This window comes from Pseudopodoces humilis, chromosome 1, assembly GCF_049639895.1.
Source record: "Pseudopodoces humilis isolate 2021_Gansu_Grassland_sample_001 chromosome 1, ASM4963989v1, whole genome shotgun sequence".
Classification (NCBI taxonomy): Eukaryota; Metazoa; Chordata; class Aves; order Passeriformes; family Paridae; genus Pseudopodoces; species Pseudopodoces humilis.
In genome coordinates this window covers 102,214,384-102,226,789 of record NC_142200.1, presented here as the reverse complement: position 1 = coordinate 102,226,789, position 12,406 = coordinate 102,214,384, and the positions used below count along the sequence as shown (strand labels likewise).

Sequence of the window (12,406 nt, the reverse complement as noted above, 5' to 3'; positions counted from 1 at the left end):
TCTTTACCACAACTATGCAGATATTTGCTGATGATATCCAAAATTACTGAGCCAATAGAATATCTATCCTTGGAGGTATACAAAGCTCAACTGGTCCTGAGCAACCTGATGCAGCTTTGAAGTTGGCCCTGCTTATAGAAGGCAACATGAACTCTAGTAGCTGGTTATTCCCTGAATTTTTCCAGGGTTCTCTAGTTCTTCTAGTATTCCTTGCTTCTTTTAGAGCATTATTGGAAAAAGCCATTTTCAGCTTTCCAGCAGGCTTGCAATGGCTTTAATGTAAGATAATTTTCATGATAAGCCAAGCTGCCTACATTCAGGAGTTGGGCTACTTGTTCTTTCTGTCTTTCCTGGTATTTTCTTTTTTTCACCAACAAAGAAACCATTAATCAGAAACAACAAAAATGAATACAGGTAAGTGGTTGAAAATGTAGTGCCAAAGCAGAAGGCTGCCCTTATTCTCAATTACTCTTCTCAGACTGGAAAAAAACAAACTCAGTATGCATTACTTTAATTAAGTTTGAGCATTTCAGTGATGTGCAAGCATGCGGACCTGCTTTAGTCCTTTGAGGAGCACAGGGAGGCCAGAAGGGGCTGAAGCCAGGAACCACAACTTCTAGCTGCAAAAATGTCTCCGTAAGAGTCATCTAAGAAACAGACAAAATGTGTGAGGAGTTTCCTCTATGCAAGGCAGCCATATTATTGACATATAGTCTGGGCCTGACTTACAAGAACATTTCATCTCCTCCTCTGCTGATGAGTGGAGAGATTTAAGCGCTGCACCCTCCAGAGTCTACAACTTAAAGCCATCATCTCCATCACCTAAGCATGGTTCCCACTGCTAAAAAGGTAGGGCCACCTTGACACGATCACTGGCAGTGTCAGGACCATCTTTTCTGGATCACTGCATATTTTCAGAAAAGGAAGGACGTGTCAGTGTATCAGAGTATGGGTGATCTCTCCACAACTTACCTGTCAATAATGGCACACATGTCAATGGTGACGTTGGCAAAGCTTCCCAGCTCGCCTTGTTCCACCGCATGCAAATCCACCAGCTGATCATCCACATGAATACTTTGCATACATCCTTGAAAAGAGTGTTCAAATAGCGAGTGATCCGAGTCATTCATCTGTACAGGAAACCCTGCAGAGAAGCAAAATAAAGAGCATTATTAACCTCGTCTACTATGAATTCAGCCAGGATTTTTTCAAAGGAAAAGAAACACAGGTTTCCTGGATGAGGGTAGAAAAAAGGCAGTGTGATAAGGAAATACGATAAAGTTATTAATTTACATTGCAATGTTATTGATTTAAGTAACTGTCAACTACCTGAAATAATTTATACAGTACAGCTGATGATTCATTAATTTTTGTCTAAAGGATAGAAGTTTTCTGCTACCTTCTCCTCCAGTCTTCTCTGCTGCTGCTTCTTATTCCTTCTTTCTCATACAAATACTCTGGAGTAGGAAAAAGATTTGTCTCCTTACTATATTTTAGAACTCACATTCTAATTTCTCTGATTTTTCTGACTAAAAGTGCAGCCATGAAGGGAATTTCAAGTTCAGTCTTCTCTAGAACTAGGATTCCAGTCTTTGTCACTTTGTCTCTTTGTTCATGGGGAAAGAATACTTGTGCAGAATCTTTCTGTAAAACTGAAAATAGTCCTAAAATCTAATGTCCAGAATGACTTCTGAGGAATCTGAGGAAATCCTGTAGTATTTTCAGTTTTTCCTGAATACATTCATTTTCTTGTGTATTTGAAGGTGGTTTACAAGAGGTGAGAATGACTTAATGTCTGGCTCAGGCTAAAAGGCAGGGAGACAGAGAATGTCTGTATGCAATTGTTTAACTGAGTACCCTTCAGTGTATTTTTTTCAATTCAATGTCAATTTAGCTGAGAAAAATGTCCTTGATAAGATGGTGGAGACATTCATTAACTACTTAAAAGTCTTTACCAATGTACTCCCGGAAAAAGACAGAATCCGTTTAAAGTGGGTGCAGGAAGGAAGAGACAGGGGGGAACAACAGTTTATTGAAAAGAAAAGAAGGAAAAAAATCCTGAAAAATTCATAATAGTGTTGCAGATTTCAGCTAGGAAGATGATCAGCCATACAGTACTTGTCTGACAAAGGTAAAATATCGTATACATTTGCTATGGTGGCTAAGACAGATTTTACTGGTCCCATTCCTCCTCCCACTTTTCTGTCCACCTTGCCAATCTCCAATGCCTTATGACCTCTTCAATACCATTTGTGGAGAAAGGAGAACAAAAGATTATCAAACTGACATTATTTGAACAGTGGCAGAAAAAAGTGATCAACCTAATTTTAAATTTTGTTCCTGAATACAGTTTTTCACATGCCACATAAAGAATTGAATTGTCTGAACAAGAAGGCAACAAGTAGAGAAACAAGCAACAGGTGTTTGAGGTCAGATGACACCTAATATAGCACCTATTACTAAAAAAAAATCACAATTAGATTGCACATAAATCTTTGCCAAAATCTAATTAAGACACATTTTAACTAAAAGGCTTTGCCAGAGATTTCATATCATCATTAATATTTTTTAAAATTTTCTAAAGTGATCCTGCCCATCAGCTAAATTTACTTTTGGTACTTCTAAATTTCCTTGACTCACTTCAGTAAGCAATCACCTCAGAGTTCACTGGTGGTGACACAGAATTAATCAGGGTTGCTATAGTAATTAAGCTGTGACAATGCTAAAAGTTAGTTCTGACAGGTATCTCGAGAAGCTGGGCTTGCCTTGAGGTTGTATCACCTCTGGACTAAAATTATGACACTATTGCAGGGAGCCATAAATTGCTATGAGACACATATATAACCAACATGTTCAAGGGAGAGGGAAAAACTCCTTGGGAATCCCCAAGATTCTTAACTAGTGCATAATAACCTCATCAGATCAAAAACCACCTCCCAGGAAAACACCAACCAACCAACCAAACACCCAACCAACCAAAAAAAGTGCTAATCATGGACTGTAGGAATTGTTATTTTGTACAGGCAGAAAAATAAAGTTGTACAGACATGACCTATATTGTCTTTCCAGCATGCCATTGGCTAGTGACTTATCTGATGAAAAGAGGGACAGGTCTTTCAGAAACCTGCCTCTTACATTTTTTAAGTTGTTCTTTGTAGTGACTGATTAAACAGGTTTACGTAAGGTTTTACAGCCAACAGTAGAGAGAGAGAAAAGTGGAAGTTAGTTCTGTGCTCTTTGGTGGATGCAAGCACAATATTTGCATGTATAACCAGGCACTTTCCCCAGTTATATTTAAACAGGTTACTCTTTCAGTGTAATTTTCTGTTTTAAACTATCACTTAACCCTAGAACTCTTCCCAAGCAAGAATCCCCAAAACAACACAAAGCATATCTTCATTTTAATCTTTAGTGCAGTACCAGAGGAGGGCAGGAAACCTGCACATCACCTTTGGGTTCAGAGCACTTCCACAATTCCTTTTGTTTAAATATTAAATTCAGTGTTATCAGTACCAGGGTAAACAGTAATATTCATGTAAACAGTGCAAAGCCAGTGAAATTATACAGATAGATGTGAATATAATGAAAGATTATCCACCATGCTACAAACACTAACTGAAAAATAAGATCAAAACCGAGAGCTATAATTCACTGTTCACATCAAAAAGAGTAGGAATCAAATATCTAAGTTAAAAATATATTATTAGATTTGAGAATTTGAGACCATTCCAGAACTAACCACATGATTCTCAGCTTCACTGCATCTGAAGTATGCACAATATTAGTGCACAGCTATTATTGCTCTCTGACACATTCTGCAGTTTGCTACTAGTTGAACCAGAACACAGAAAAGTGGCAGCTGGGTCCCTCAGCCTTGGTGGAGACCCCATGTCCTTGGGTTTACTGGCTGGAGCAGGAGGGATTTGTGGGATGGACTGGCTGGAAGTGGCAGCTGCTCCTAACCTAACTACACAAATCAAGCTTTTCTCTGTTATCCAAGAGAGTGGTGTACACTGAGTGTTAATCAACTTAGGATTCTGAATTTTTCTGTATCTATCAATGGATGAAGACTATAATTTTCCCATGCATATGTCTTTGTTTGCCTGTCTTACTGCTATTCCCTTTGCTGTTTCTAGTCATGTAAGAAACTGGAAGAGGCAAGAGTTTTAGGCACTAGTACAGCACATTTCATAATACGTCTGTGGGGCTGACTGGGTGTCAAAGCATTTCAGTCATGTTATACTCTAACAGATAGTTATGCTAAGAGGTATTTTCAAAAAACAATTCCCACTCCACAGGGAATGGAAGAATGGGTTTTTTTCAATCATATGCTTCTCACAAAAAAGAAGAAAAGCAACTAGATAAGCCTTACCCACATTATTTTTTTAACTACCAGGTGTACAGTCTAATGTCCATTCATTCTGGTGAGACCTGGACATTTAAGACATTTGCTGTGAATCACCTGGGGCAAAGGTTCTGCCTCAAATGCAAACCTCAAAATGACCTAGTACCTACCTTGTGGTTTTCATTCAATACTCAAGACAATGCCTTCCCTTTCCAGATTCCCATTATTGAGGCATGATTCACTCCCTCATCCTTCTCACAGCGAATGAAATTTTAAATAAATGAAGTTTTCTAACTAAAGCTGACAGTAATGCTGACACTAGGAAGGCTAAGTAATGGATGAACAATTTGGACAGCACTTCATTGATCATCTTGTTGACAAGAAACTATGTACATTTTGAAAATGTACATAAAATTCAATTTGCACAGTCCAAAACAATGTTCATGCTTATGCTTACAAACACAACTCTAAGTAAGGTAGAATCCATTATCCTGTAATTTCTGATGTAAAGAATATGAACATTGCCATTTTATTTTTCATATTTAAAGACCACAAAGGGATTATACTGCAAAGGTCAGACATGGATAAAATCTGAATTTTCCAGTGTTCAAGAAAAATGGTTTCCAGGACTTCATTCTGATGTACTAAACACAGAAGAGCCAAATTCTAGATCCAGCTCCTGATTTTAGTTCCAACTTTGAAGAAAAATCAGAAAATCTAGAATTTAAATAATTGCATTTTTTTTTTTTTGTAAAAGTCACTTTAATACAATAAAATAAATGAATTAAATTAATTATAATATATACAATAAAACACCTATGGAATTAAAAACATATTCCTTTTCCAGTGTCACGCTCTATTATGTCTCTTTTCAAATCAGCTGAGTAAGTTTCTACCAAAGGCATTCTAAAAAAGGAAGTTGAAGGAAGAATATATTCAGGTTCATGTTATAAGAACAGAAGAATGTATATATAGTCAGAACACTTGATGCACTACTGGTTTCGGAGGTCTGACCTAAGAATGAAATATCATACTAAATTCTGGATGTACAATCAGAGATTATTTTGTACCCCTATATACCCTAAAACTCAGATTTTCTTTGAAATGTAATGCAAATTCTATTTTAACAAAAAGGCAATTTTTCTTTTTGGCATTATGATTTTTTTCCCTTTTGTATTATTTGTAAGTTAATGATGGGCCAATGATTATATATAGATGGTACTTGATATTTTACTTCTTTAATACAATAAATACACTTAATTTAAAAATATATTAACTAGCATCTTTGATATCTAACCAGTTATCCATATTGTCTTCAACTAGTTGCTTGGGTAGCTGGAGGAAAATCAATAAAAAACCAGACTGATTTCAAGTCTGACAGTGATTTTCAGGTAGGGTTTCAAGTATATGCCCAGGACTCCTGCTATGTAGAATGAGAGAAAGGAAACAAAGCTCTTTGTCTGTCAGGATAAATAGCAGCACTGTCTCATTGAAGGGTCAAGTAGTCGAATTTTCTATATATATCAAACAGAGTTAAAAGATGTTATTCTGAGCCCACAGAACAAAACTCAAATTCAGTGCCAAACAAAACTTAGATTGAAGATATAGCTGATGTTTCACATATTAATAAATAGGAAAAGACACTGAATGAAAAGCTCAATCCACCCACAAATCCGGATTTACTGTAATATTTTATTGTTGTTTCAGTCAAACCAGAATGGAGCCCCAAGAGTCAAGTGGAAGACACTCAGTTACTCTGGAAAACTAGAACTCTTGGAGTTCATGCTCCAAAAGCGTGAAATAAACCAAACAAATTGCAGAGGGGATGAACAGCATGAATTAAAATAGAATTTCTTTTTTTTTAACTTCTGCATTTGTATAAAGATTGTTTTTATTTTAACTGTAGTTGTCTTTCTGTATTATGGAATATGAGTATTAAGGATGGTGTTTGCAATGAAATTTGGATTCCACATCTAGCAACTCTTGCTAGAGCTGTTCTGATAATCATAGAAACATATAATGATGAAAATAAAGATGAAAATAAACCTGACATTAACATCTTTCAGATTTGTGGAATGTAGAAAGACAAACAAGAATAAGGACTACAACTTGCCTCTCTGTGTTAGAAAGTCACCAACTTCTTGAATAAATAATTTTTGAATAAATTAATCTTTGCCCTCATTGTTTTGTTTATATACAAAGGAAAGACAGAGGTTGATAGCAAGGCAGTGCATTTTATCCCAAAAAATCTATATTACTAACCTAAGAAAACCAAATGTGTCTCTATACACAAATAAAAACAGAGTTTACTAAAGCTAGAGTTTGGAACGAGAAGATGATGTGATTCTTGTACTCTTGGGGCACACATGAGCCCCTTGGTAAAAATAAGCTAGCACTAATGAAGTCTCTGGTGGACTTCCCAGAATCTTCTCTGTACATGTCATTTGTAGCATGATGAAAAAAGTTTAACTTGATCTCACAAGACTCAGCAGAACTTTCTACCAGTGGTGTGATTCCTGATTTTTTTGTCTCCCTCAGAAATCTTCTCTTCAGCCATACCTTTCTTTCTAAGAATATTTTATCACCAGTTTTCTGCTTATTAATTGGAGCCAGTTCTGGAGAAGCATTGAGATTTTTCACTCTCTCTCTACACTATCATTCCTTAAATCCCAGCAATATTTCCTTTGGTGTATTGATACCAATTCAATACCTGCAAGTTCTTGACAGACAGATTTTTTAAAAAGAAGCTTCTAAGCTCTCTCTACTTGAGGTATGAAGAATACCAATACAGCACTACAGATTTCCTTTACCGAGTGCCAGAGAAATTCTAGGGTTATGTGACAAAGCCATAGATATAGGTCATGTAGAGCATAATAGGTTATCTGAACATGTAATTATATTGGTATTGTTTGTGAGTAGTTATCAAAGAAAGAAACAGGCAGATAAGAAAAAGTCCAAAAGATACTCAGATGATAACAGCTGAGCAACCAGCTGTGAACAGACTGTCTTCAAGCCACAACACAACTTGCACAAATACTGTTTTATGAGATATTAAATGTCTAGGATGACAGCCCAGAAAAAAAGTAGAAGAATACAATTTTGAAAGCAGTGACAAAAGCATAAATAAATGCCAGGCATACTGTCTTTGGTAGCAAACAGGAAAATTGCTGACAGTAACAAGGAAGGGTAAGACTACAGTATAATTGTCTCTTTTACCAGCTTTGTTGATTCTGTGCTTCTCTCAGATTGCTGTGGAATCTGTGGATTAGTGTGAACAGCAGTGGACTTCTCAAGAACTGTTTTGAGACAATTTTCCAAATGGCTGGCCACTGAATTCAGAGTATTCAAATATGTTTGGGGCTTCCAAATACCATCAGAAAATAGCAGGTTTGTAACCCAAGCAATGGTACCAGTTCAGCTGGAAATGAATCGCAGTGGTCACTGACGTACAGCTCACTGTTACTTTTGATATCTCTTCCCTTTCCCTTTATTTTTCCATGCTCATTTATTTTTAACCTTAGGTAACTACAAATATGATATCTCTCCTATTTTCAAAGTAGTTTCCTGCAAAATATGTAGAGCATGTAATTCCCAAATAAAGAGATTGTCTGGAAGATTGTACCCAAGCACAGATCGGCTCCTCGATCAGACAGATTAGACTACATGTTAAAAAAAAATGCATGTGCTATATTGTTACTGAGAGCAAATTTAAATAGAGCATGATTTTAATTAATGAGAAATTTTTTCAGCCTTTATAAATACCCCGAGACATCCTAAACTGCTGTGTGTTTAAGTGGGTAAACTTTATACGCTGGTTCAAGTAATACTGATATGGAAAAGAAATATTTTCTGATAATCCAGAATACTTCTGTATTCAGAAAGGAAACTACCTATTAATGTTCTCAGATAAAAATATTTAATGGAAAAAGACTTGTTGCAAGCCAGGTATGATAATCTATTTGGAAATTGTTGCTGCAGACTTTGCTTGTCTCAGAGCCATAGGCCTTAAAAACCCAAGCATACACCAACAGTCACGAAAATGTAAGATGAAACACCATTCAGTAGTGGATGAGGAAAAATGAAATTATTGCACAAGACTAGTTTTAATGATTTTGTCTTAGACTTGGAGAAGATGAGCCTAGCTTTCCCAGCTCCAGGACTGTGTGAAATGTAATGACTTCTGCCTCTTTATGGTTGTGTCTGAAGTTTTTCTGGTTTTCTGTAGGTTGGATGAAAGCAAACTTTTGCCCAGATATTTGAGACTTAAACATTCTTGTCTACTGAGGAAAAAAAACCAACCTAAATATTACTGTCATGTTATAGTAGCATCTAAAAGTGGGGAGCATAAAGGTGAAAAATTAAGAAAAATAGTGTCAAAAAGAGACATAAGTGCTAAAATTGATACTTGTTCAAATCACAACAGAAATAAATCAGGTATTATATACTCAATGTAAAGATAATTTTCCAGCTTTTTCTTTCTTGATTTGCTGATCTACTTCCCTTGTGTTGTGGTTATTTTGCCTTTTTCTTCAGAAACCACTTGATTTTTCCGGTTCTTAATATCTTCTAATTTCTGTCTAACTTCAATGGAGTTTGAGAGTAGACAGCCACTATACACATAAATAAAGAGTTCTCATAAAAAGTAGAATAAAATTACAAACAACTTACTTAAAAGAGAAAATCTGGAACACATTTAATCCTTTACTTAGAAAATGGCAGTGAACAAAATAAATGATAACAATGAGATTGTAATAAAGTTAATATGAATAACACCATTAAATGGGAGACAAATGGAAAAGAGCCCATATTGTTTGAAAAAATTCACTTACTATGTGGCATTTCAGCACAGTTTTATGCTCTTAGAATAAAGCCAATTCTGTTTCCTGGCAGAGTAACATTTAAATAAATTGATAAAACAATTTTTATATCATCTGAGAAATTGAAAATAATGAAAATGTTTTCTGTTGTTTTAAGTTTAAGGCTTTATTACCTTTATATGTCAGTTTCCATTAATAAAAATGTTTTGCATGCATGGCTGAAAACCTAAAATATGAAAGCAGCAAGAGGTCAGTTTTGGAGTAAAATAAAAGATGTCCTGATATTCCTTTTTAGATAATTCTTGAAATAACTTGCAAATAAGAGTAACAAAAGCAAGTTTTAATCATCACTTACTGACTTGCAGAGAAGTAAGAATGATCAGTACTACCAGTCTTTGCTAATTTAAGTCAATCTAACACTTTACTGCAATTTCCATCTTATTACAGGATATTATAGAAAATACAGAAAGCCACATAATGATTAAATTGAAGAAAAAAAGTACATTACATTACTCATATAATACATCTATCACAGGCTTTCTATTATATAATAAAGAAAATAAATGTACACTTCTCAAAGTTACTACTACTTCACTTATACCAAAACTACTTGCTGAAGAAAAAAAGTCTAGATAATATCTAGAGATAATTACAGTTAAGGAGATTTAAGAAGCACAAAATACTCTATTCCTTTGTACTGCCTTTAAGAGCTGTAGAGTGTGGATATTGCACTGTTTGCATTAATTGTGTAATCTTATTTGTTGCTGTTACATGAACTTGTTTGGTATTTTTATGTACTGCAAAGTTGTAGCTATAATATCACTAATGTGAATTTACTTCAAATGAAAGCAGTGGTGTAAAGGCATTGAAACAATTCAGATAACAGATTAACATGATTTACTTCTACCTAAGAGATTTATACTTTAATCAACAATTATTATTTCAGGACAGTTAGAAAAGATGTCAAAATGAAGGCATTTATGGATGAGTAGCTAACCAGCCAAGCCAAATCCTTGTGAGCTATAGTTTGTATGACCACAGTGGGTCACTTTGAGGTAAACTGCACCAGTTTGGAATTGAGATTTGCTTTAGGTACCTGAGCCATTATTTCTAGTTTTATGTCATTCACTGAATGCTCTCCAGTATTCCCAGTTTTATCATTTAGCTCCTACTACCCTCTGTCAACTATAACTACAGATAGTACCAATCTCTCCAGAGATTTACCAATAGAATAGAATTATCTTTTCATTCCAAAGACTCGCTTGGAGCTTCCTTGTTAATAAATTTTGATTTTTATTTAACACTGGAAAAGTGATTGGATTTGAAGTGAATCCAGATATTCAGTGCATCTTAAATATCTATTCTGACACTTCTTTTTACAATATCTCACAGGCTTTAAACACCTTAAATTCAATTTTTCAGACTTCTGAAACTACAGTAAGCATATAAATCTATTTATATTTTATTTATGTACTCTGATAATAATCTATTTCATATATCGCCGTATAGATGGTCTCTATGGGTCAAAACTAAGGATGCCAAATAAATATTCCAGGTAGCTTTAAAGAACTACTCTTGATATTTAAGAGGAAAACTGAAAAAAAAATAAAATTAAGTCATCATAATAATTTCCACTTTTTTTTTTTGCAAAAGCTTAGATTTTCCTTGATTAATCATATTTTTGTACATATATTCACATAAAATTATATTATCTGAGTAATTAAGTACATTGAGTTATGTGGTGCTTAATGAAATTCCTATAAAATGTCACTAAATTGAATGTAAAAGCTGTCCTTATGCTTATTAGAATCTTGTACAAAAGATATGGCAATTAAATTTAAAATCTTAGCATTATAAACTACAGAACTGATTAACAATTTTTTGCTCTTTTCCTATAATTTCAGTTCATAATAACTTTCAAGGCTTATAATAACTGTAAAAACATATGAATCAAACATTTCTTATCTATTGCATTTTTTAATATGTATTAGATGAAGACAAGAGGAAAGAAAGGCAAGGTAAAGAGAGAAAATTGCATGATCATTCTGACACTTAGAACATAAACACAGCAATTAGTAGTGATTAGTAGTCCCTGCTCTTTTTAATAGACTAGCTATGCCTTTGCTTGTATTATGAGATATTTATAAATTGTTCAAATTACCTACACATTTGGGCACACTGGCTGGTTTAACTTAAAAAAGTGTTTAACTCAGTGGTGGAATAGAACTTTATATCTGGGGTTTTTTGTTTTGTTTTTGGTTTTTCTTTGGTTTTTTTTTCAGGGGTTTGTGATTTAAAAAATATTTAACTTTCTTATTCTTATTTAGAAACACAAATGTAGAAATAGATTGCCAGTAAATTGTCTTTCTAAATTTAAAGAAAAATATAAAAAATAAATAAAAATAAAAAAATAAAAATAAAAATAACGAAAAATAAAGAAACCTTACAATGTAAATGCACACATTGTTTCCTTTCTGAATCTGAACTTTTATCTGAATTTATCTGTAGCACATAATTTGTAACTATTTCAAGTGAAAAGTTATCAACTTTTAAAAGTATTGTAAATGGAAAAACTCACATAGCAGTGCATCTCCAATTTATATAAATATTTGAAAGAAATCCATAAAATTGATCATTATGAACTCTGGGAAAAAATAATAACAACAAAATTAATTTTCTGTTATCTCCATAATTCTTTAAAGCTCTTTAAATGTGGGAACATTTCACTAAGCTGAAAGAAACAGGAATATATTTCTCTCTTATCCCTAGGACTTGAACGTTGGAAAAGAGTAATATTCTTCCACATTTTCTTTACCTATTTTTTTCTAAATTGATACTTCTCGAAGAAAAAAAAAAAATAGACAAGTAATCTTTAATCTTGTACAATTAGGAAATTAATGAAAAATTTCCAGCTGTTGAGTTATGGTGCCTTTCTTCTTTCTCAACTCATCCAACTTTTACTCTATTACAACACTGCTTACTCAAAACAAGGAATGTATACAGTAGAGAATTTGTGGAAAGTACAATACAAAAATTAATTTAACTTCAATCTCCTGTCCTTTATAATAATGATAAAAAACCATCAGGCAATTTGTTTTCAAAGAAATGGAATGAAATTTCAAGCTTAAACCACAAAATAATTATTTTTTTTTCTTCCCAGGAGAAATAGCAAGTCCAATGACACAAAGGAGATTTCTTAAACACCATGGCTGACTGTTCAAAAGCACAGCAGGCATAGCAGAAA

At 34.0% G+C, this 12,406-nt stretch overlaps 1 protein-coding gene across 2 annotated transcripts in view; it reads right to left on the bottom strand.

The window, feature by feature from the left end:
• The window catches only part of CNTNAP2 (contactin associated protein 2), a 1,024,120-nt gene that overhangs the window by 396,401 nt on the left and 615,313 nt on the right, over positions 1-12,406 (bottom strand). For both annotated transcript variants that reach the window (XM_005519091.3, XM_088052353.1), the window contains exon 10: positions 973-1,144. In XM_005519091.3, the coding sequence (XP_005519148.2) occupies positions 973-1,144 (172 nt within the window). The remainder of the gene's footprint in view (positions 1-972; positions 1,145-12,406) is intronic.